The sequence below is a fragment of the Peromyscus californicus genome, unplaced genomic scaffold (genome assembly GCF_007827085.1).
Source record: "Peromyscus californicus insignis strain IS unplaced genomic scaffold, ASM782708v3 Scaffold_4__1_contigs__length_199733344, whole genome shotgun sequence".
NCBI classification, from domain to species: Eukaryota; Metazoa; Chordata; class Mammalia; order Rodentia; family Cricetidae; genus Peromyscus; species Peromyscus californicus.
In genome coordinates, this window is record NW_026294562.1 from 96356966 (window position 1) to 96382498 (window position 25533).

Consider the following 25533-nt stretch of genomic DNA (forward strand, 5'->3'; position numbering starts at 1 on the left):
ATTGTCAAAAAAACCCATGCTCTAGGATTGTGTGTGTTGCATTCAGAACTCAAGACTTTTGTTGTTGTTGTTCAGGTGTCCAGATGTTTCATCGAGCAATATTACACTGAAAGTAAGTTCTATACCTTTTTCTCACATAAGCAAGGGAATTCCACAGGTATTTCTTGACCTAAGTTTAGGGTGAAAAGAGGAGACCTATGTCTCTCCTGAAGTATCTTGAAAGAAGCCTCTCTGGTCTTTCTCTGCCCAAACCCCCCTTTTCAGTGGGGAACAATCAACAAACCCTTTGCTTTTTTCAGAGAGTTGACCCTGCCCCTTCAAAGCATTTGAGATTCTCAGGTGTTGAAATGGAATCTTTCAGGGATTCTCTGACCTTTGTTCCTGAGAAGCTTCACCCCAGGGGGAAGAAGCCCAATTCTCTCCACCTGAACCAGTATCTATCTCAGGAATGGAAGTCATTATGATTCCCAAATCCACCACTGGCACACTTCTTTCGTAATTTGTTAATGGTAAAAATAAATGCTATCAACAGATAATTTTGGGTTGTTTTGTTTTTCAGGTTGTGGTTGGCCAAATTTTAAATTTAGTATTCCATCGCTGTTCCAATCATGTAAATGCTATTTTGGGGAGTGAGGAGATTCTGTAGATCCCCAAAGAAAAGGCGAAATTGGCAAAACAGTCAAAAAAGTTAAAATAAAGGCCAGCATCCATTTGCTTTAGACTCATTGAGCATTGAGCGAATGGCACCTTCTTTACACAGCGTCTGGTCTAAGTGGGTTTGGTTGCTGTTTGGTTGGCTTTTAGTACTTTTAGTACAAACAGAGATTCAGTTTGATAGACACTCTGGAATCCAGTAGCAAACACCAATTCCCCCCAAGGCTTTCTCCCCAAACCCCAGTTTGGTCTGAAGGGGTCGCACGATCCTTTTTCCACTTTAGGTGGGCAAGATTTCTGTGAAAACACCTTAGAACCGCTTGCCTCATTTATCAGGCAAATTTGGAAGGGAAGAAGCCTTTAAGAGAACTACTTTGAACGACAAGGAAGACTACTACTCAGGTTCAAGTCATACTTTTAACACGAGCTTGTTGAAACGTTTAACAATTCCAAAATGAAATTAAACGGGTTTTAACTTTTTTTTTTTTGCCTCTCAAAAGCATAAAAATGCAGAGGAAGTTAACAGGGGTGCAAAAATCTTAAAACGGTAAAAAAAATAAGAAAAACAACTCTTCTTGGCACTAGTCCTTGGGTGAGTTACCAGCAAACTGTTTCTTCTTTTCTTGACTTTGGACGTGAGTCCTGAGCCCCGGCGGCCTCAGTACCTGCTCCGACCTCCCCCTCGCTCCAGGCGGCTTCCCACTCGGCCTCCTCCCCTGGGGGGCGCCCGGCGGCCCGAGCGGCTGTAGGAGTCGCGCGGGGTCGGGCAGCTTCGTTCCACAGACGGTGGCAGCCCGCGCTCCGGCCTGCCCACGCGCTCGCGGCCACTCGAGTAGCGCTCGCTGCGGTAGCTGTCGCGGCCGCCGTAGCCGTCGGGCGAGCAGCCGCGGTACTCTTCGTAGCGGCCTCCGCCGTAAGATGGCGGCGGACCGCGGGCAGGGCCGGCGCCGCGCGGGTCGCCGTAGCCGTCGAAGGGGTCTCGGTAGGAGCCTCCGCTAGGGTGCTCGGCGTAGTCGCGCTCGCGGCCCCCGTAGCCGTCGCGCTCGCAGTAGCCCCTGGAAGGGCATTCGTCGCGCGCGCTCGAGTGGCCGTAGTCGCGGTAGGTGTAGTCGCGCGGCGAGGGCGCGAAGTCGCGCGGGTCCCGGGCGCTCGGGTAGTCGCGGCTCGAGTAGCTCTCCCGGGGCGAGTAGCCCTCGTCGCGCGGGCCCAGGTACGGGTCGCGGCGCGGCGGCGGCAGCTCCCGGCGCGGAGGGCCCCCGTAGCCGTCTCGCCCCCGCGAGCCCGCGGCCCGCCCGCGAATTCCCGCGCCGCTGCGCGCCGGGCCCGACGGCGCGGCTCTTTTTGGCGGAGGCCCGGCCCGGCGAGGCGGTGGCCCGCGCTTCAGCGGCATCGGGGCCCGGGAAGGCCGCAGGTCGAAATCCCCCGTGTAGCCGCCTTCGTCGGCCGACCCGCCCCGGGAGGGAGGGCGCCGCGGGCCGCCGCCGCCGCCGCGGCTCCCGCGCAGGCCCCTCGGGCGGCCGCGGCTGCGGGGAGGCGGGGGGCCCGCGCCGGCTGCTCTCGAACACCGGCTTGGTGGCCTGGGCCACCTTGATGGCCTTACCATCCAGGGACTTGCCATTCATGTCTCGGGAGGCGGCCTTGGCGTCCGCGGGGTTCTCGAAGGTGACGAAGGCGAAGCCTCTGGACTTGGAGGTTTCCCGGTCCTTCATCAGGAGCACCTCGATGATGCGGCCATACTTGCCAAACGCCGCCTCGAGGGCTTTCTCGTCGGTTTCGAGGTTGAGACCTCCGATGAAGAGCTTCCCTGGACGGTCGGCTTCCACCATGTCGGCGGTGGCGAGGGCTGTGGAGACGGAGCGAGACGCGGCGAGGCACGGAACTCCCCTGCTGGTCGAGGCCGCCTCCTACCGGTCGGGTGGCGCTGTGCGCAGGCGGGAGGGCGGAAGGATGGGCCGGGCGGCCCCTCAGCCACGGGCGGCCCCTGGCTGTGATTGGTCGGCAGCTCCGCACCTCAAGCGGGTGTCGCGGGGCTGCGGAAACTGGTTTGTGGCCTCTTCACACCCGCTCAGCTGGCCCCGGCTTCCCGTCTGGGGCTCCCTCCCTGAAGCGCGGCTGAATAAGAAGCCGTTAGGGGAAGGGAAAAATAAAGTTCCATTGCTCTTAATGAGAAGAATTCCAAAGGCATTCCAAGCCTAGTGACCAAAACGATTTTCAAAAGCAAACAAACACAAAACCCTGGGAAATGAAATTAGTAGTCGTTTAAAGATTTAGAACGAAGTTTATATAAAAAGTTTATTAATAAGATGAGAGAGTTCGGCTTCATTTTTTTTTTTTTAATCTTGTTTTTGCTTTTGCCCGCATGGGAAGGATGTGTTGAAATACGTGAAATAACAGTGAGAGGGAGTCATTATATGGATTTACTCCTTTTCTTGTTTTTGACACATTCTGCTATTTGTTTTGCTTACCTTAGGCTGTTTGGTCTCATATGTATATGCTAAAGTAGTTTTCACATTCCTTCCTGCCAGTTTGTAATATACTTTGTAGTAACCATGATTATCTTGTCTATTTTTCTTCCTTATAGAATGATTTGTCTTTATTTTTCCTCAGCAGTGGAAAAAGTTATGCTTCTATTCTTATTCTGTTTTCTCTTAATGTTCTCTAGGTTTATAAATTTGTTTACCAAGTATTAAGTTTATTGCTTAATCTTTCGTGTGTGTACACATATAACCATGACCCACACATCATGATGCCTAACATTCACCTCACTGAAGCCCTCTCACCTCCTGCTCCTGTCAGGATAGTGCCTTCCTGCCTCACAACTAGGGTCACTATTTTTTCATCTATCACAAGTGAGTTTTGCTCATAGCTGATGTAGTGGTTTGAATGAGAATGGACCTATAGAATCATATATGCTTACTCACTAGGGAGTGGAACTGTTTGAGAATGATTAGAAAGTAGCCTTTTGGAAGAAGTGTAGCCTTGTTTGGAACAGTTGTGACACTGGGCACGAGCTTTAAGGTTTCAAAAGAGACATGCCAGGCTGTCTCTCTCATTGTCTGCTGCCTGAGGATCAGAATGTACTGTCACCTAATTCTCCAGCGCCATGCCTGCCTGCCTGCCACCACACTTCTCAACCATGATGATAATGGACTAACTCTCAGAAATTGTAAGCTAGTCCCCCAATTAAATGCTTTCTTCTATAAGCTGCCTTGGTCACAGTGTCTCTTCACAGCTATAGAATGGTAACTAAGCAAATGAGTTTCTGCTAATGATGTAAATGCTGGTGGGAACCTGGATGACTTTAGTGTGAGAGCTGACCACTTAACCAACGCAGTGATAAGAACTGGAGAACTCCTGAGGAGTAGGAAGGGATCAGAGGTTGAGCTACTTCTAGATTTAGGAAAGGAGAGAACCTTGTGTGTCTGGAGCTTTTGTTCTCTTTTGTTCTAAGGCTTCTCTTAGGTAGACTTGTTTGGGTGCCTCAGTAGCCCCAAAGAGGTCATTGTAATTCAGTACTCTTTACTAGAAGTTTAGTGAAAAAGAAAGCCGACTGATTCTATTAGGGGCCAAGGTGGCCAAGGTTATATATAGCCTAGAAGGTTGTGAAAGAAAGAAGTAGCTCTCTTTCACTAATGGCATCTTGCAAAATAATCTTCTAATGGTACAGGACAGACTTTATTCCTACTTCAAGAGTGTACTCAAAATTTAAAAATCAAAACCTGTCCGCACTGCTTTGAGAACACTGGTTCAGGAGTTGGACTCAAATGGACAAGCAGCCTAGAAGCAGAAGAAAGACTACGGGATCATCAAAGTCTAATGCTTGTTCAAAGCGGAAGCACAGATTTAAGTTTAAACTATATCAGTTGAGCTCAACTCCAAGGAAGGCAGAAGTGGTAAATTTTTAAAAGTAGAATAGAACTGCTCGGAACATAAGTGAAAACCGTTTTTGTATGATTTAGAATAATGCAATGCCTGTAAGATAGTCACTTACCAAGCAGCTCAGATAGGCTAGCAGCTACCCACCCTGCTCCCAGCCCTGCCCCAGGCAAGCTCTGTTGTGTTAATGGACCTACCACCGGGCAGCTCAGTTACAAGGGAAGCTCCAGAACAGGTCTTGATATGCTAATGAACTAACCCCAAGGTGATGTTGATATGTTAGTACAGCCACAGCCAATTGAAATAATAGAAAAATTGGAACTTTTAAAAGTGGCCCCTATGATCACATTACCATGTTCCCCAAACATGGTTTCTCTATCTTCTGTGTTGATATCCATTGGCAAGGAGGCTTTGAGACTGGCCACTGTGTGTGGCCCTGGCTTTTGTGACCCTTGAACTTCCAGCACCACTGCTGAGCTCACATATACTGGCTTGTCAGCATTAGGTATTGGCTGACATTCTCAGTGACTTCCTGGACATCCACCAGTGCCATCCTCACAGCCTGCCACAGCTGAAAGACTTCAGAGCGGACATGGTTTGAGCTTGCCAAGCTTCTGAAGCATCCTCACCAGAGAAGATCGCCGCAGTAGTGTTTTCTGCCCAACTAACTGTTCCCTGCTTGGTGAGATGTCTAACTTTTTTTATTAGCATAAAGTATTAGGTACTTTAAGGAGTGTTTGTGTGAATAGGCCAAGCATATTCAAAAGACAAATCTTGTATGGACATCCTAATTGCTAAGTAATTTATATATAGATGGAATATTTTATATATATTTATTTTCCTACTGTGTTTCAGTAGGAATATGGAACTGAAGGAATACATACTTGCTTAGTAGGCTTACCAAGAAGACTCTTTTCCCTTAGAACTGATTTTGGAGTAGTGTAAAATAATGCTAGATTATATTGTATAGATAGTGCCTTGTACACAGAACTCAATTGACCAGCAAAGAGTTGTATAGTAATATTTAGGAGTTCTGAGGCTACTGGACAGCATCCTGCTTAGAGAGCCATCACAGCTCTGGGTATATGGTGGTTTGAATAAAAATGGCCCCCATAGGTTCATAGGGAGTGCACCTATTGGGAGGTATGGCCTTGTTGGAGGAAGTGTGTTTCTGGAGGTAGGCTTTGAGGTTTTGAAGCTCAAGCCAGACCCACTGGTTCACACTCTTTCCTGCTGCTTGCTGATCTGGATGTAGAACTCTTGGTTCCCTCTCCTGCACCATGTCTGCTTGCATGCCACCATGCTTCCCACCAATGCTGACAATGGACTAAACTGAACTGTAAGCCAATCCCAATTAAATGTTTTTCTTTATAAGAGTTGCTGTGGTCATGGTGTCTTATCACAGCAATAAAACCCTAACTAAGACAGGGTGTCTAAATAAAATGCTGTTTTTCTAGCAGTCATGGAAGAATTTTAACAATGGCAAAAAGTCTTGTGTGGGTTTTTACTGACACCATGATGCTAGTCAATAGCCTGGCTATATGGTTAAGTAGAGGAACAATAAAAACCTGAGGACACCTTTAAGGTAAACATTACCATGGGAATTTTGAAGGTACATTAAATTAGAACATGTTGATATCCATAAGAGGAACTTACATGAGAGCCAGTTACAGTGGTACAGACCTGTAGTCTCTGTTTGGGAGGTGGAAGCTAGAGAATCATGTGAACCTTACCTCAAAGTGTGTGTGTGTGTTGGGGGTGGGGGGGCGCAAAACTACTTGTAGCTTCAGAAGGTGGCTGGAATTTACCAACAAATATAGCTATATACTTGTTTGAAGTGACCATCTAAATTGTGAACTGACTCAAATGAGTGGGGGATTATATTATAGGGAGCCCACTAGAGAAGACTACACAGGCATAGTTTATAGCCAGTTGAAAGGCTTTATTCCATCCAGTTGGCTGGGACTGCACTCAGCTATTTGGGACCTAAGCATAGTCTGGAGCATTTAGAGCAAGGGGTTTTTAAAGGCAAAACCCACATCCTGGTATCTATTCTGCTGCTGCCACCAGGGGAGGTTTTTGTACAAGCAAGTAGTTTAACAGATGCAAAGATAAGCAGTTAGCCTGAGAAGGAGTTTTGCACAAGCAGGCAGTTTAACAGAAGCTAAGGTAAGTTACCTGGGGCATCTTGAACTAGAGTTTCTAGAATAGAGTTAGGTAAATTTTCCATGGGAGTCTCCATCAAGGAGATCAAATTCTACTTAAATCTGAAATGACTCAGCAAGAATACAAGATGGAGAAACCTCTGCACTGTCTTTCCCTGACATAATACAGTAATGTAGAAATTGGAGAAAGCTAGATCTTTTTATCTTGTATTGCTGAGATATAAACTACTGCTGAAGACTCTTCTGCCAGTAGAAGAGACAGAGCTTACCCATGGTTATATGCCACATTCCATGTAAGGAGTCCCAGAACAGTTCGTAGGTAGGATTGATTTGGGACAGAAATGTTTTTTTTTTTCTTTCTTCTTGTTTTTATTTTCCTGGTGTTTGAGATTGAATCCAGAGCCTCACACATGCTCAGCAAGGCCTTTACGACTGAACTATATTTCTGGCTTCTACCAACTTGTCTCTACAGAAAGAGATGCAAATTCTGAGAATGCTATCAAAAAACTGAAACGTAAGACCTTAAAGCAATGAGGACCTTCAAATTGCATTTCTTCAATCAAGGAAGATGCTTACCTCACATAATTTCAACAATGAACAGAGAGATGCTCTTTTAGGAGTACTAGTTTAATAGAGATTAGAAACAGTCACTTCAAATATTGTGTAAAGCAGAAGATAAAGACATGAAGAGCTGACTCATATGCTTATACCTTAAGCAAGGCTGATGGAGAGGCCACACAGAGATTCCACTGTTTTGTGGGTGGATATTTTAGAGAAGGATGGAGAAACTTGTTATGCTATTCCCCCACTCCATCTCTTCAACTTTGTTTTCACTATTTGATGGTCACAGGGATGCAAAACCAAGTTTTGGAGGATGGATGATTACGACAGAAGTCATTGTAAATGTATTTTAAAATTTTATGACAGAATTCCCGATGGCTCAGTGAGGCAGGTTGTACCTTCATTCTACTTGATAAAACTGGGACAAATAACAAAAACAGCTGTATTTTCTAAAGGAATTTAAAAACTAAATATTTACTATCTGTGTGCATATATGTCTTTGTGTATGTGTCTGTATGAGGTTTGTGCATGTGAGGGCAGTATCCATACAGGTCTGAGGAGTTGGATGCCCCTGGAGCTGGAGTTACAGTGGTTGTGAGCCACTTGATGTGGGTGCTGAAAATTAAACTTGGTTCCTCTAGAAGAACAGTATGTTCTCTTAACCACTGAGCCATCTCTTCATCCTACAGCTGTATTTTCTGTGGGTAAAAATGGCCTGTTGCTTCTTGTTATGTATGTAACCCTACTTTACTGTAGTACCTTGCCAATTCCTCAGCTGATCCTGTTTCCTCAGACTGGGAGCCTCTGAGTCCTCATCTAGAATGAATCTCCACTGAACTGCTGCTAAAAGCCTAAAAGCTTAACCAGGCTCTAGTTCCTGGTTTTCACGCCTTATATACCTTTCTGCTTCCTGCCATCACTTCCTGGGATTAGAGGCATGTGTCACCATGCCTGGCTGTTTCCAGTGTGGCTTTGAACTCACAGAGATCCAGATGGATCTCTGCCTCCCAAGTGATAGGATTGAAGGTGTGTGTGCCACCATTTTCTGGCCTCTATGTCTATCTAGTGTCTGTTCTGTTCTCTGATCCCAGATAAGTTTATTAAGGTGCACAATATATTGGGAGACACAATATCACCACACTCTACCTTTAATAGGAATGGATTGAGGCTGAGTGTTTGCTAGTCTAATATTTTTCACTGAAATCTAGTCTTGCACAGTAGTTGGTTTCTTTTTTGGAGGAGGGAGGATTGCTGGGAACCAAACCCAGGGCCTGGTGCATTCCAGACAAATACTCTACCACTGAGCTAAATCCTCATGTCTCTGCACAGTGGTTGAACCTCAGGTGACTACTACTAAAAGGGGGAGACCTTAACTGTGAATAGAAGGATGGATAGTAAATGGGGATAAAGGAAGGAATAAATGGGTTCTATTATGTTTTGGGTTGGGGGCTTAAGAGAACACTGGGGTTGGGGATTTAGCTCAGTAGCAGAGCACTTGCCTAGCAAGTGCAAGGCCCTGGGTTCGGTCCTCAGCTCTGAAAAAAAAAAAGAGAAAACTGAGATGGATGACTGGACAATAAGAACTTTATTAGAAGTTATTAAAGCCATGGACACACAGAGCAGGCAACATAGTACTAGATACTCTGATGAGAGTTCAGGCCAGAGATGGACACTGTGGTAGGGTATCTGGAAAGAATCAGGCCCTTATGGCAGAGGAGTGTGGTATTGTATTCCCCCAAATATTGTGCATGCTAATAAATTTATCTGGGGTCAGAGAACAGACAGCCACTAGATACAGAGGCTAGAAAATGGTGGCACTCACGCCTTTAATCCTAGCATTCCAGAGGCAGAAATCCATCTGGGATCTCTGTGAGTTCAAGGCCACATTGGAAAGAGCCAGGCATGGTGACACACGCCTTTAATCCCAGGGAGTGGTGGTAGAAGGCAGAAAGATATGTAAGGTGTGAGGACCAGGAACTAGAAGCATTTGGCTGATTAAGCTTTTAGGCTTTGGAGCAACACAGTTCAGCTGAGATTCATTCTGGATGAGGACTCAGAGGCTTCCAGTCTGAGGAAACAAGACCAGATGAGAAGTTGGCCAGGTGAGGTTAGCTGTGGCTTGTTCTGTCTCTCTGATCTACCAGCATTCACCCCAATAACTGGCCTCAGGTTTGATTTTATTAATACGACTCTAAGATTCCTGCTACAGAGGAGGGAGCCTCTTCTTATTTATACCTTTTAAGGATGGTGTGGGAGACCAGCCCCACAATTATTTACCCCAGGGACTCTTGAGGAATAAGGAATAAGAGACTTAGTTAGAAATAGAGGGGAGAGAAACAGGGAGAAAACACAGGACAGACTCAGATGGGCCTGGATCCTTATCCACTGGCCCTGTCTGTGCCCTAGGGTATTTATAGGAATGCCAAGGGTGGAGCAAAAGACCTTCCCCCAGCACAGCCAAGTACAGACCATCTCAGACACCTGCACTAAGGCCCATGATCCAATCACCCCTTCTATACAGACCTGCTGGGTAAGCACTTGGAAACCTGAAAATGGGATCCCACAGGATGGGATGAGGTTCTTTGATTTCTAGGAGGAACTAGTATGAAATAACCTTAACATCAATACTCTTTGATGCTAACTCTTTCTAGTGCAGTATACCAGTGGGGTGCATGTTGGTATCTGTGAGATGGGGAGAGCTGCTGTAAAGCAGAGGCTAGATTCTAACATTACTTTTATAGGTTCTAAGATGGAGAAAACCTGTAGCATCCTAATAGCCTGAGAGGTTTGGAGCAAGAGATGATATCGTCTTTATTTAACTGTACCAGAAACCAGAAAGGATGAAGTCATCTGTTTTTGAGACGACCCATAGGATCAAATGTGAACCTGTAAACTGGAGTGGGTACAGATTCTCTCACCATCCACACTGGCCCCAGCATCCTAAGAGGAACTCTAAGGTACAGAAGCCCCAAGATGAAGAAAGAAATTTAATCACTATCAAAGAACAGAGGCAATACTTCAACATTACTCAAGAAAGATTAATTATCCTTCCTAAAAATACACACACACACACACAGTAGTTGGGGGGGGGGGACCTCTGTAGCAGGCTGTATCCTGACAGGAAAAATTGGAGAACACATGGGATAACCTGCCAGGTTATTCCTGGGTTGAAAGCCTCAGGACAGTTAAAACTCCACCCTTCTCCTGTGACCTGGGATCTGCTGCTTCCAGTTTATTCTGGGACTGAGCTGTGGTCTAACCATCTAGACATACGAGCAGCATGGCCCATTCTGTGCCTCAAGTTCACTGACAAGGAAGAGAGCAGCCCTTCCTATGTTTAAACTTAATTTTTAAAGTTCTAAAATGCCCACCACACAATTTACCGTCTTACCCATTTTAGGTATAAAGTCCAGTAAGGTTAAGTGCATCCACATTGTGTGCACTTTTGAGAACTCTACCTTGCAAAATGAAAAGTCTGTCAAACAATTTTCAACCCTGGACCCCCAGCCTCTGTCTACTCCATTTTACGCTTATATATTTGACTACTGAGCACTAATGAAAACTTTTAATGTTTCCCTTAGTCCGCATACATTTTTGTGTTGTCCATGAACACACAAATGTCGTCTGTCTGCCTTTGAGGAGTCAAGTCTGCCCGCCTCTAGGAAATAGCTTCAGACTGTTTTAAGTGGCAAGCTGCCATTTAAAACTCCTGGGGAAAACTGCAAGCGCTGTCCAGGGTCCTGCTCTGACAAAGGAAACCCGGCTGGGGCCACCTGCTCCTCAGGGGCATCCCCACCCTTTCCAAGTGCTTCTTCTGAATCTAGAGACTCAAGGCAGCAGCAAACCTGCCAGTGACTGGCTCTCCTCTCGCCAGAAGCAGGCCGTGCCCCTCCCTCTCTGAACTTCCTTCCCATGAGGGCTGCTGTTTGCTCAAGGCTTGTGAGCCACCTCCTCCACAGCCCTGCTTGGCCACCTCCAGGTAGGCTCTGCTCTACAGGCCCTCCAGGTTCAGCTTTGACAGCGCTCCCAGGGCAGAGCTTAAACTGTTCTAATTTGCAGACACAGAGGCCTTGCAGGCCATCCAGTTTCCAGCCATCCTTGCCAAGTGGCCTTCAGAGCTTTCCCACTCAATACCAAGGAGCCACACGTGATACCATGTAGAAAAAAAAATGCTTGGCTGAGCCCTTCCTGAATTCTCGTCTGCCATATCATGAGTTATTTTATTAAGATAGGGTCTCATAACTTTTTTTGAGACAGGGTTTCTCTGTATAACAGTCCTGATTGTCCTGAACTCACTTTGTAGGCCAGGCTGGCCTTGAACTCACAGCGATCCATCTGCCTCTGCCTCCCAGGTGCTGGGATTAAAGGTATGCACCACCACCCAGCCCCCGCTCACCATATAACTCTTGATGGCTTGAAACTCAGACCAGGTTGAACTTGAACCCAGAGATCCACCTACTTCTGCCTCCCAAATGTTGAGGGTTAAAGGCATGCACCACTACACCTGGCTCCAAATCGCTAAATGGTTGGGGTTTTTTGTTTGTTTTGCATGCCACAGTTCTGGGATGGTTCTACAGCTTTATTAAATAACTCCTAACAATCTTTCATAGATAACTACTGTGCCATTTTATCAAATGAATCTTTTTAGTTTTAACCCCAAAAGCCTTATGTCCTTTTAAAATTAGCTTTTTTTTTTTTTTTTTTTTTTTTTTTTTTTTTTTTTTTTTTTTTTTTAAATCAGGAGGCTACAGGGTATTCATTGCAGAATTGCATTCCCACATCTACTGGAACTAGTGACTCAACTGAGAAGTTATTTAAATCCTCACTCCTAGGGAGCCTCACCCCAATATTCTTTATTGAATCTAGGAATCAACATTTAAAGATAGACACAAGTGACTGACATTGGCAGTACTCAGTACACATGTGGATGCCATTCTAATAGGACAAGCTAGAGCACAGCGATGAACTAAGCCATGGCTGTGGGAATGTGGAGGGAAATTGAGGCTTATGAATCTTCTCTAGTGCTGTGCTGCGCTGCAGAGTTTGTCAAGTCCTCCTCTCCCCACCCCCACCATCTGAGAGGAGGAAACCTCAGCTGAGAAATTGCATCCATAAGATGAGACTGTAGGCAAGCCTGTTGGGCATTTTCTTAGTGATTGATGGGAGAAAGCCCAATGGATTGTGGGTGGGGCCATCCCTGGGCTGGTGGTCCTGGGTTCTATAAGAAAGCAGGTTGAGCAAGCCATGTTGAGCCAAGTCAGTAAGGAGAACCCTTCCATTGCCTCTACATCAGCTCCTGATTTCAGGTTTCTGCCCTATGTTGAGCTCCTGCCCTTACTACTTTTGATGGTAAGCCATTATAAACCCTTTCCCTCCAAGTTGCTTTTGGTCATGGTGTTCCATTGCAGCAATAGTAGCCCTAAATAAGACAAGTCCCATCATCAAGTTCATTTCTCTACTTCCAAAGTTTTTAAGCTTCATAGCCAATAAAAACATTTGACACAGCATTTTGTGGGTTTTGCTTTATTTTCTCAACACCTGTGTGAAATACAACAAACATTTTACAGAGAAGTGTGTAACCTATCCCTACTGGAAATGCAATTCGGTATCTCTGGATATAGGCAAGTATTTCATATATGTTAAAGACCATACCACTTGAAGATGTTTTTTAATTTTTAAAGGCACATCAGGTTCTTCAGAAATACTTCCACCAGCCCTCACTTTCTATAGTATAATAGTGTGGCCTAATCGCCAATTGTGGGTTGCTAGTTCTTACATCGTTCATAAATTTCTTGATTTTCTTCCCATGAATTTCCTTGTTGTCCAACCTGAGAAAAATAAAAGAACATCTTTTCTACCTTGAGAACTTTGAGAGGAAAGAAAAACAAAACAGGATGCTTTCTTTGCTAAAGTAGGGAATTTAACATTGGTGGGGAGTAGGAATGAGAGATATGTTGAAGGAGATACAACAAAGTGAAATGGCATATAGAAGAGGAAAATTACAATTAACAAGGGCCCCTGGGAGCCTTTTTCTAGTGAGAATAGGCAACACATTCCACTGTGTCAGCCCCAAGTATAACAGAGCCTCATAATAACCCTGTGAACAAATATTTTTTCAATTTATCCATTTTACAGGTGAGACTTGTATACAGAGATATTAGAGAATATCCCGAGTTGAACAGAGGTGTGGCCAGAATTCAAACTGAGATAGTCTGGTTCCAGACCAATCTATCCAATGTAGCAGGTTGATTCTGAGGACTTCAATAAAAGAATGGGTACCTAAATCCATCAACACAGGACATGTGCCATCTGAGGAGCAACTGAAAACTTACGCTAGAAATTTCATTTTGCATGTTGGAGACCTCAAGACTTTACATAAATTCTTAATTGTGTCATAATTGAGAGCATTCTTCATTAAGTTCATTTGTATCAAACTTTGGCTGTCAGAAAAAAGACTTAAGAGATCCTGACAGCAAACGGGGGTTAATCCACAGTTTTCCAGTCTATAGGGAGGAGAGACAAAAATAAAAATGAGTTTATTCCATGACATAGATCAAGCACTTAAGAGATCTGTGAGCTTTGAAAGATAATTTTAGAAATTAAATAGACACATGAATATAGCTAGAGTAAATTCAAGGACTATAGGAACTTACATAATTAGTTATGGGTTAAACATACCTTTTCTGACATGAATTATAATTCATAACTACAAGTCCATGGAATTATGCAAGCATAATACTATAAAACAGCTGAATTCAATTTGTGTGTGTGTGTGTGTGTGTGTGTGTGTGTGTGTGTGTGTGTGTGTGTGTGTGTAGGCACATGTGCCAGGGTATATGTGAGGTCAGAGGACACCTTTATGAAATAAATTCTCTACCTCTGAAGCCTTTTGAGGGATTACAGGGATGAAACTCTGGTTGCACAATGTGGTAAGCCCCTTTACTTACTGAACCATCTCACCAGCCCCAAGAAGTTAAAATCTTGATCTAAGGATAAACTAAAATATATCAACAGAAGTAGATTTTTGAAACTTAGTACTGAGTGTTTAAAACACAAGAAATAATAAAGCTTCAAGCATAATGTCACTTATGTGAACACGCATCCAGGGTTAGGTGTCTTTTTATTTTATTTTTTATCATATATACAGTGTTCTGCATGCAGGAATACCTGCATGCCAGAAGAGGGAACCAGTTCTCATTACAGATGGTTGTGAGCCATCATGTGGTGGCTGGGTATTGAACTGAGGACCTCTGGAAGAGCAAGCCGTGCTCTTAACCCCTGAGCCATCTCTGCAGCCCTAGAGATAGGTGTCTTAATCAGGGTTCCTATGGCTGTGATAAAACACCATGAACAAAAACAATTTGAAGAGGAAAGGGATTTTTCATCTTAAATTTCCACATCACACTGAAGGAAGTCAGGGCAGGAACTCAAGGCCAGAAACGGGGCAGGAACTGAACAAAGCAGAAGCTATGGAAGAATGCTGCCTACCAGCTTGCTCTCTATAGCTTGCTTGCTTTTCTGTACAAGCCAGGGTCACGTGTCCAGGGATGGTATCACCCACAATAGGTTGAGCCCTCCCACATCAATCATTAATCAAGAAAATAAGATTCAGTGGTTAAGAGCACTGGCTGCTCTTCCAGAGGAACCAGGGTTCAATTCCCAGCACCCATATGCTACAACTGTCTATAACTCCAGTTCTAAGAGATCCAACATCCTCACAACATGCACACATGCAGGCAAAACACCAATGCACATAAAATAAAAGTAAATTATATATATGTATAAATAAATGTGTGTATATATATGTGTGTGTATATGTATGTATATGAAAATGCCCAACAAACTTGCCTATAGGCCTATCTGATGGAGACCATTTTCTCAATTGAGGTTCCTCTTTTCAGATAATTCTAGCTTGTGCCAAGTTAACAAAATACACAAATGAAAACACCACCAAACAGGATGGTGGGTAATAATTCTTGATATGCAAGCATGGGGATCCTATTTCTAATCCCCAGAACTCACATAAAAAAGCCAAGCATGTAACTCCAGGACTATAAAGCATAGAGACAGGAAGATTTCTGGGGCTGTTCACTAGCTGCTAGCCTAGCTCCAGCTTCAGTGAGAGACTGTCTCTAGGAAATAAGGTAGAGGTTGATGTCTTCCATTGGTCTCCAAGCACTTGTAACACACACACCCAAAGAAATTACACCTTTTGTAAGGATAGCCATAATTCTTTTTTGTTTTGTTGTTTTGTCATTTTTTGTTTTTTGTTTGTTTTTCTAGACAGGGTTTCTCTGTGTAGCTTTGGAGCCTGTCCTGGAACTTGCTTTGTAGACCAAGCTGGCCTCGAACTCAGATCTGTCTACCTCTGCCTCCCGAGTGCTGGGATTAAAGGTGTGCACCACCACAGCCTGGCCCTTAATTTTTTTACCATACATTTCAAACTCACTCCCCTGCCTCCAGGTCAGAAGAGAGATAATTAAATCAACCAACCATCTAATCAAGAACCCTTACTCAAGCCAATAATAATGAAGGAACTGACAAAATAACTGAAACACAATCTTCTGCACATGACAGTCTCCCAACCAACTTATTTGAATTTCACTTTCACCTCCTGTTTACCTGGTCATAGAAAAATTTCATGGTCATATTAAGTGCTGAGCATATAAAACTGTTTCAGAGTTGCTGCCCACATGGAAATCACACTAGTATGATTACACTAAAAGCAAAATGATATGTGGAAAAGAGACAGTCACACTGATTATAACACAAGGTACAGGAATCACAGCAAGTACACCTTAAGACAGAAAACACTGAGATAGAGCTATCAATAATCCATTCTCTTACAGTCACTTTACAATTAGGCTCCTAGGGACACTCCTATAACCACAACCCTAGGAATGGCAATGGCAGGTGGGTTATAGTAAATTTCAGGCCAGTTAAGACTACATAGTGAGATCCTGTCTCACAGCAAAAATCCCACACTGTGTATAAAATAATTGTGCAGGACAAAGCTAATGCAGTAATTTGAGGGAAAACTCTAGCCTTACATATCTGTGATAGGAAAGAAAAGCAAAATGTATGATCAGTACCCCACTCAAGAATTTTGAAAAGTAATGGTAAAATAAACCTATGGGAAGGTGTTATAGATCTAAAGATGAAAGTATCATCAATGTTACATTCTTTGAAAGAGAATGAAACAAAATACAAAAGATCAAATTGCCAGTATTAGGGAAAAATCAGTATAGATTTAGAATTTTGGCAGATAAAATATTAAAAATTTGCCAATAAGTTACACAATTTAGGTAAAATGGATAAAATATATCAAAAAGAACTCACTACTGAAAATCCAAACATAAATTTTTAAATTTAGATCTAGAACCAAAATAATCTAAACATAAAATTAGTTTTGCCAGAAATTTTATTAAATTCAAAGAATAATTGTAGTCTTAGAAAATTTTTCTCAAGAAACAAAAGGGATAAATATTTTTAGCTAATTTTATGAAATTAGTGTAATCTAAACAAAATTTAATGACAACTGCATAAGAAATTAGAACCTAGTCTTTTATAAGCAGAGATGTTGAAGTATGTATTTTAAATAAATCTTAGCCAAGTTGATTTTAGCTCCAAAAATCTAAGGATTTGGTTCTAATATAAAAATTTGGAAAGTACCAAGAGAGAATAAAAGCCAAAATTATCTTGAAGAGAAAGACAGGAAGACTCATTTTAGCAGGTACCAGAGCTCACTGCAAAGATGTATTCATCACAGTGCACTACTGAGTGAAAGCCTGACTTATGGACAAGCTGTCCCTGACAAGCAGGGATGAGAGAAAAAAGTCCTTAAAATCCTGCTTGAAAAAAGAGAATATGTGTAGAAAAACACTAGATTGGCTCCTACTGCCAGTCATTTTAAACATGTATTGTGTATGTGTGCATGGGTGGAGGTGTGTGCATGCTACAGTGCTCAGACCATGTGTGGTGGTCAGAGGAAAACTTTTAAGAATTGTTTCTTTCCTACCGCTTGGGTTCTGTGGGTTCTAAGGATTGAACTCAGGTCCTTGGCAGCAGGTGTCTTACATACTGAGCCAGTTCACTAGCCCTCCAACTTTATTTTTTAAAATTCAATTAAAGACCTCAATGCTTCAAATTTGTGTTTGAGATTTAAGTATTTGGCATTTCTGTTTCCTGCCCATAAAGCATAATCTTTGACTCAGATCAAAGAGGTGAAGCAAATCTCAATGTCAACTAAGAAGTTGAACAATCTGGAATTGAAAGAACACAAGCATATAGAAAGGATGAGAGATTACAAGCTCCTTAAGAACTTTGCCTTCTACAGAAAGTCTTCAGTTTAATATGAAAAAGTAATTCAAGGACAATTGGGATATCTGAACAATGGAGGACCCAAATCAGATACTATTTAATATTTACCTATCTGAGGTACTGAGAAAAACAAAAGGGTGAAATGAAGATCTATAGCAAAGTACATACAAAATACAGGCCTATATATTTGAAATTCAGATCCTTATTTCTCAGAGTAACTTACATTCTAGCACCATTTACTTTTCACTCCCTCACAAAATCACCTTTATCTTCACCAACAAGACCTCAGTTTTATAATGGAAAACTGAACTTACCCTAGCCTCTGAATGTGGCAGTTTGGATCTTTTAAAGCTTCACACAAAATATGCAGGCCAGCATCCTCTAAGTTGTTGTTCCCAAGGTCTAGGCTCCACAGGTTTGGGTTATTCACAAAAACAGGAGCCAGATCCAGACAACTGTCACTGGTGAGAATACAGCCCATCAACCTACAAATACATTAAAGGAGGAAAGAGTTATTCAGCAGCAAAGCTGAATTAAGTTCTTCTAGGAGAGTTGCCCAGGCAGTTAAACCTTTTTTCTATGTACTAATACAACCCAGGACACATCTGAGATGGCTGAATTACCAGTAGAAACAGAAGGAATTTCTTAATGAGCAGAAGAAACCAGTGTGTGAACAGTTGTCTCCAATAAACAATGCTTCCAAAGTCAATAGAATGTTAATGTTCCTCCATTTTAAAAAATTTTCCCCAATTTTAAAAGATTTTTATATGTATGGGTGTTTTGCCTACATGCATGTGTACAATATGCACTCCCTGTATTCAGGGAATCCAGAAAACTGCTGGATCCTCCCAGTACTGGAGTATGGACAGTTGTGAACTCCAGTGGGAGTGCTGGGTGCAAACTCTGGTCCTCTAGCAGAGTGGCCAGTGTTCTTAATCTTTGAGACATCTCTCTAGGCATTAACAATTTTTAAAACATTTATAAACTTTCTCAAGAAGTCTTTACGTCTGTAGGACTTCAGTTTATGTTTTTGAAATGTTTGGAGGTCTTGGGGTATAATAGGTCAATTGTAAAGGCCCTAGGTTCAATCTACTATTACTGCTGCTTCTCTCTCTCTCTCTCTCTCTCTCTCTCTCTCTCTCTCTCTCTCTCTCTCTCTCTCTCTCTCTCTCTCTCTCTCTCTCTCACACACACACACACACTCTCTCTCTCACACACACACTCTCTCTCTCTCTCTCTCACACTCTCTCTCTCTCTCACACTCTCTCTCTCACACACTCACTCTCTCTCACACACTCACTCTCTCTCTCTCTCTCTCTCTCTCACACACACACACACACACTCACTCTCTCTCTCTCTCACACACTCACTCTCTCTCTCTCACACACTCTCTCTCTCACACACACACACACACACTCACTCTCTCTCTCTCTCACACACACTCTCTCTCTCTCTCTCTCTCTCTCTCTCTCTCTCTCACACACACACACACACACACACACACACACACAAAATTAAAATTCTGTCTTTTGGCTATGACATGACTGTTGTACTCAGGAACTCATAGCAGCTGTAGTTACCTGCCCAAGATCAAAATGGATGGAAAAGGGGATCTTTAGACCCCACCTCTGTTGATTAGTTCTAGGAGGAGGAGTATTTTCTTTGGGGGTGTGGCTGCTGGTAGTTGCCTGTGTTCCAATAAATGACTCCATATCTTGCATAGGAGTACTACCAATTAGACTCAGTGAGTTCTAAAATAATAATAATTAAAAGAGGATGTGAAGTTGGGAGGGAAGCAAGTTGTGGGGTTATTGGGGAATGGTATTGGATATAATGAAAATATATAGATGTCTAAAATTTTCAAAGAATAAAAATGTTACACTAAAATAACACTAAATGGGACTGGAGAGATGGCTCAGTGGTTAAGAGCACTGACTAGTCCTTCCAGAGGACCCAGGTTCAATTCCAGCACCCACATGGCAGCTCATCAATTGCCTGTATCTCCAGTTCCAGGGGATCCAACACCCACACATAGACACACATGCAGGCAAAATACCAATGCACATAAAAAGATAACATTAAAGAAAAAACAAAGCTACATAAAGATATTTCTTCCAGGTCCTCTGCCACATTCACAAACCTTATCTCACAGGGCACATACAGGTCTGTAATTTCTAGTACTTGGGAGAAGGATCATGAGTGATCAAGGCCAGCTTTAACAAGTTAGTGAGATCCTATATCAAAAGACATACATGTAGCTGGGCAGTGGTGGTGTACATCTTTAATCCCAGCACTTGGGAGGCAGAGGCAGGTGGATCTCTGAGTTTGAAGCCAGCCTGGTCTACAGAATAAGTTCCAAGACAGTCAGAGCTGTTACATAGAGAAACTCTGTCTTGAAAAACAACAAAAAACAAAACCTCAACCAACCAAACAAAAAACCCCAAAACAAAAAAGCAAAAAAAGGTATACATGTACCCATGCACCCACCCCCCAATATGTCAAATCTGTTGTAGTTCCTTCACTTGCTTTTCCTTTTCTTCAGCCTATGATATCTTCACATGGTATCTTAGTGTTTCTATTGCTATGAAGAGAAATCATGACCACAGCAACTCTTTTTTTTTTTTTTTTTTTTTTTTTTTTTTTTTTTTTTTTTGAGACAGGGTTTCTCTGTGTAGCTTTGCGCCTTTCCTGAAACTCACTCTGTAGACCAGGCTGGCCTCGAACTCACAGAGATCCGCCTGGCTCTGCCTCCTGAGTGCTGGGATTAAAGGCATGCGCCACCACCGCCTGGCCCCACAGCAACTCTTATAAAGGAAAACATTTAATTAAGGTGGCAGCTTACAGTTCAGGGGTTCAGTCCATTACCATGGCAGGGAGCATGACAGCATGCAAGCAGATATGGTGCTGGCTACATTTTAATCAGAAGGCAACAGGAAGCAGACTGTCTCACTGGTCATGGCTTAAGCATATGAGATCTCAAAGCCTGCCTCTACAATGACACACTTCCTCCAACAAGGCCACATGTAATTCAATAAGTCCCACCTCCTAATAGTGCCACTCCCTTTGGGGACCATTTTCTCTCAAACCATCACACATGGTAAATCCTTTTCATCTTTCAACCCTAAAGTGACTGCATTCACTGTGATATCATTTCATTCCTTGAGACTTTCTTTATCCTTATATTAACACATGTAATATATTCATAATTGGCTTTTACTTACTTGTTTATTTTTATGTCATTGGCATTTATCATTGGATAAGAGCATCACCTTCAGTTCTCTCAGAATTAGACTTCTCTTTTCTATTTTTTTTCAAACTCCTAATTCTTATTAACTGAGAGAACTGAATGGGCTTCCCAGAGGCTATGGAGGTAACCAAGAACCTGTATATTAAGGACAGAAAGGCAGCTGAGCAAAGGCCTTGGATATACTGGTCTCTAAGAAATTGTTTTTGTAGTCATAAAAAAGACATTCGGCTTAATAATTATATCCATTAAATAAATCCTTATCAACTTGAAAAAAAGTCAAGGAAATTCAGAGCAGTCCATCTATTTGCTCTGTCCTGAAGAATGTGTGGATGGGTGTTTGTTAGATGTCACATTAAACTCATTTGAGAGTTGTTACCAAATACCTGAAATAAGGCACTTAAAATGTCCAAGGTGAGGCCAAGCATTATGAAGGTAGAAGGGTGTGGCAGATAATATGCCCTAAGAATTATTCTATTACATAAAGAATATTACCCTAAGAAACAGGAAAGGTAAGGAAAGTACTTAGGGTGGGGAGGACAGCCCTCACAGAAACCTGCTTCCTTAAACTAGGCTCCAAATGGGTAGTGTTTCTTTCTATCACCTCCCCAGAGCACCTCTGGCTAATGACCAAGATTTTAACATCCAAACTTTGGTGGAGGCACATCCCAGCAGCCATCCAGCAGGTGAGAGAACTTCGGGCAGGCACCACCACCACTGCTGCCACCCACTGGACTCTGCTCCCACCAGACACACTCTGTCATCCAACCACACCTGCCCCAGCATCCTCCCCTCCAACAGCCCTCTCTTGTAACATCAACAGACCCTATAGGCACAAGCTCCACCCAACCAGTTGGAAAAACGTCAGCCCCTATAGGCACAAGCATCACCTACATCAGGTAGATGAATAGATAGGTAAATGCCAGAGTAAGAATACATTCAAAAACATAAAGGGCAATATGGCACCACCCAGAACCCAGTGGTTCTACAACAGCAAGACCTGAACATCCCATTGCAGATTAAGGAGAAGAAAATAACCTTAAAAATAACTTTATGAAGATGATAGAGGCCCTTGAAGAGGAAATGAAAAATTCCCTTAAAGAAATTGAGGAAAAGCCAAATAAAATAAATGGAAGAAATAAATAAATACTGTAAAGAAAGCCAAGAAAAAAATCAAACATGTGAAAGAAATAGTTCAAGGCTTCAAAATTGAAATAGAGACAGTAAAGAAGACACAAACCAAGGGAATTCTGGATATGGAAAATCTGCATAAGAAAACAGAACTACAGATGCAAGCATCTCCAGCAGAATACAAGAAATGGAAGAGATAATCTCAGGTGTTCAAGATATGGTAGAGGAAATAGATTCATCAGTCAAAGAAAATGTTAAATCCAAAAAATTCTTAACACAAAACATCCGGGAAATCTGTGATACCATGAAAAGACCAAACCTATCAATAAAAGGCACAGAAAATACATTCAAAAATCAGAGAAGAAAAATTTCCCAACCTAAAGAATGACATGCCTATGAAGACAGAAGCAGCTTACAGACCACCAAATAGACTGGACCAGAAAAAAAATCTCACAGCAGAATAATCAAAACACTAAACATACATAATTAAGAAAGAATATTAAGAGCTGCAAAGGAAAAAGGCCAAGTAACATATAAAGGCAGCCCCATTAGAATAACACCCGACTCCCAAATGGAGACTCTGATAGCCAGAAGGTCCTGGACAGACATGCAGACATTAAGAGACCACAGATGCCAGCCCAGACTACTATACCCAGCAAAACTTTCAATTTCCATAGATGAAGAAAGCAAGATATTCCATGACAAAACCAGATTTAAACAATACCTATCCACAAATCTAGCCCTACAGAAAGTACTAGAAGGAAAACTCCAACCCAAGGAAGCTAGCTGCACCCATGAAAACACAGGCAATAGATAATCTCACACCAGCAAAACCCAAAGAAAGGAAATACACACACACTCTGCCCCCCCCCCCCAACAAAACAAAACAAAATGAAAGTAGCAGGAATTAACAATCACTGGTTATAAATATCCCTTAATATCAATGGACTCAATTCGCCCATAAAAAGACACAGGCTAACAGAATGGATACAAAAACAAGATCCACCCTTCTGCTGCATACAAGAAATACAATTCAAATTCAAAGACAGATATTACCTCAGAGTAAGGGGTTGGGAAAAGACTTTCCAATCAAATGGACCTAAGAAGCAAGCTGGTGTAGCTATCCTAATGTCTAACAAAATAGACTTCAAGCTAAAATTAAAAGAGATGGAGAAAGACATTTCATATTCATCACAGGAAAAATCCATAAAGATAAACTCTCAATTCTGAACATCTATGCCCCAAACACAAGGGCACCCACATTTGTAAAAGAAACATTACTAAAGCTTCAATCACACATCAAACCCTACACATTAAGAGTGGGAGACTTCAACACCCCACTCTCACCACTGGACAGGTTTGCCAGACACAAAATTAACTGAGAAATAAGGGAACTAACAGATGTTATGACCCAAATGGACTTAGCAGAACATTTCAACCAAACACAAAAGAATACACCTTCTCAGCACCTCATGGAACCTTCTTCAAAATTGATCACATATTCAGACACAAAGCAAATCTCAACAGATGCAAAAATATTGGAAAAACTGTTTTATGGGATCACCATGGGTTAAAGTTAGTTCAACAACACCACCTACTACAGAAAGCCTATAAACTCATGGAAACTGAACAATGGTCAACTGAATAACCACTAGGTCAAGGAAGAAATAAAAACATCTTAGATTTCAATGAAAATAAATGCTCAGCATACCTAAACTTACAAAACACCATGGAAGCAGTGCTAAGGGGAAAGTTCATAGCACTAAATGCCTACATAAAGAATTTGGAGAAATCTCATTAACAGCACCCCTGAAAACTCTGGAACAAAAAGAAGTAAACTCAGGGAGAGGAGACAGCAAGAAATAATCAAACTCAGGACTGAAGTCCACAAAATAAAAACAAAGAAAACAATACAAAGAATCAATGAAACAGTTCTTTGAGAAAAGTCAACAAGATAGATAAACCCTTATCCAAACTAACCAAAAGGCAGGGAAAGAATATCCAAATTAGAATTAGAAATGAAAAGGTAGACATAATAGCCATTGAGGAAATCCAGAGAGTCATTCATTAGGTCAAACTTCAAAAACCTATACTCCACAAAATTGGAAAATCTAAAAGAAATGGACAATTTTTTTTGATAGGTACCACATACCAAAATTAAATAAAAACCAGAAAAACAATTGAAATAGACCTATTGCCCCTACAGAAATAGAAGCAGACATTAAAAGTCCCCCCACCCAAAACCCCCCCAGGGCCAGATGGTTTCAGTGCAGAATTCTACCAGAATTTCAAAGAATAGGTAATACCAATACTCCCCAAATTGTTTCACACAATAGAAACAGAAGGAACATTGCCAAATACATTTTATGGGGTCACAGTTACCCTGATACCCAAACCACACAAGGATGCAACAAAGAAAGAGAATTACAGACCAATCTCCCTCATTGGTACAGGAAACTACTTCCTGAATAGAACACCAGTAGCACAGACACTGAGAACGACAATAAATGGGACCTCCTGAAACTGAAAAGCTTCTCTAAGGCAAAGGACACTATCAGTAAGACAAAATGGCAGCCTATAGAATAGGAAAAGATCTTCACCAACCCCACATCTGACAGAGGTCTGATCTCCAAATATAAAAAGAACTTAAGAAACTAGACATCAAAATGTAAAATAATCCAATTAAAAAATGGGTTTTGGGCTGGAGAAATGGCTTAGAGGTTAAGAGCACTGACTGCTCTTCCAGAGGTCCTGAGTTCAATTCCCAGCAACCACATGGTGGCTCACAACCATCTGTAATAAGGTCTGGTGCCCTCTTCTGGTCATACATGCTGTATACATAATAAATAAATAAATCTTTAAAAAAAATGGGTTTAAACAGAATTCTCAACAGAAGAATCCTTAGTCATCATGGAAATGCACATCAGAATGACTCTGAGATACCATCTTATACCTGTCAGAATGGCTAAGATCAAAAACACTGATGACAGCTTATGTAGGAGAGGATGTGAGGAACACTCTTCCATTGCTGATGGGAGTGAAAATTTGTACAGCCACTTTGGAAATCAGTATGGTGGTTTCTCAGAACACTGGGAATCAGTCTACCTCAAGACCCAGCAATATCACTCTTGGGCATATATCCAAAGGATGCTCAATCATACCACAAGGACTGTTGCTCAACTATGTTCACAGCAGCATTATTTATAAAAGCCAGAAGCTGGAAACAACCTAAATGCTCCTCAACTTAAGAATGGATAAGGAAAATACGGTGCATTTTCACAATGGAGTATTACTCAACTGTAACACAACAACAAAACAAAACAAAAGAAAAACTATGACCTCATAAAATTTGCAGGCAAATGGATGGAACTAGAAAACATCATTCTGAGTGAGGTAACCCAGACCCAGAAAGACACAAACATGGTATGTACTCACTCATAGATGGATATTAGGAGTAAGGTATAGGATAACCAACCTACAATCCACAGCACCAGAGAGGCTAGACAACAAGGAGGGCCCAAAGAGGGAGGCATGGACTTCCCTGGGTAGGGAAGGGAAATAGAAGAGATCTCCTGGGGAAAA

General features: G+C 42.3%; 2 protein-coding genes across 2 annotated transcripts in view; both read right to left on the bottom strand.

Moving 5' to 3' along the window:
- Positions 1-1312: 1312 nt before the first annotated feature.
- Rbmxl2 (RBMX like 2) lies at positions 1313-2480 on the bottom strand. Its single transcript, XM_052714098.1, is given in 2 exon segments — positions 1313-2195; positions 2197-2480. Coding segments are annotated over 2 exon segments (1167 nt in total).
- A 10471-nt stretch (positions 2481-12951) lies between these two features.
- Nlrp14 (NLR family pyrin domain containing 14) overlaps positions 12952-25533 on the bottom strand; it is a 32445-nt gene continuing 19863 nt past the window's right edge. Inside the window, exons 8-10 of the mRNA XM_052760146.1 lie at positions 17891-18061; positions 13589-13759; positions 12952-13084 (exon numbers count right to left, since the gene is read on the bottom strand). Coding sequence (XP_052616106.1) covers positions 12952-13084; positions 13589-13759; positions 17891-18061 — 475 coding nt within the window. The remainder of the gene's footprint in view (positions 13085-13588; positions 13760-17890; positions 18062-25533) is intronic.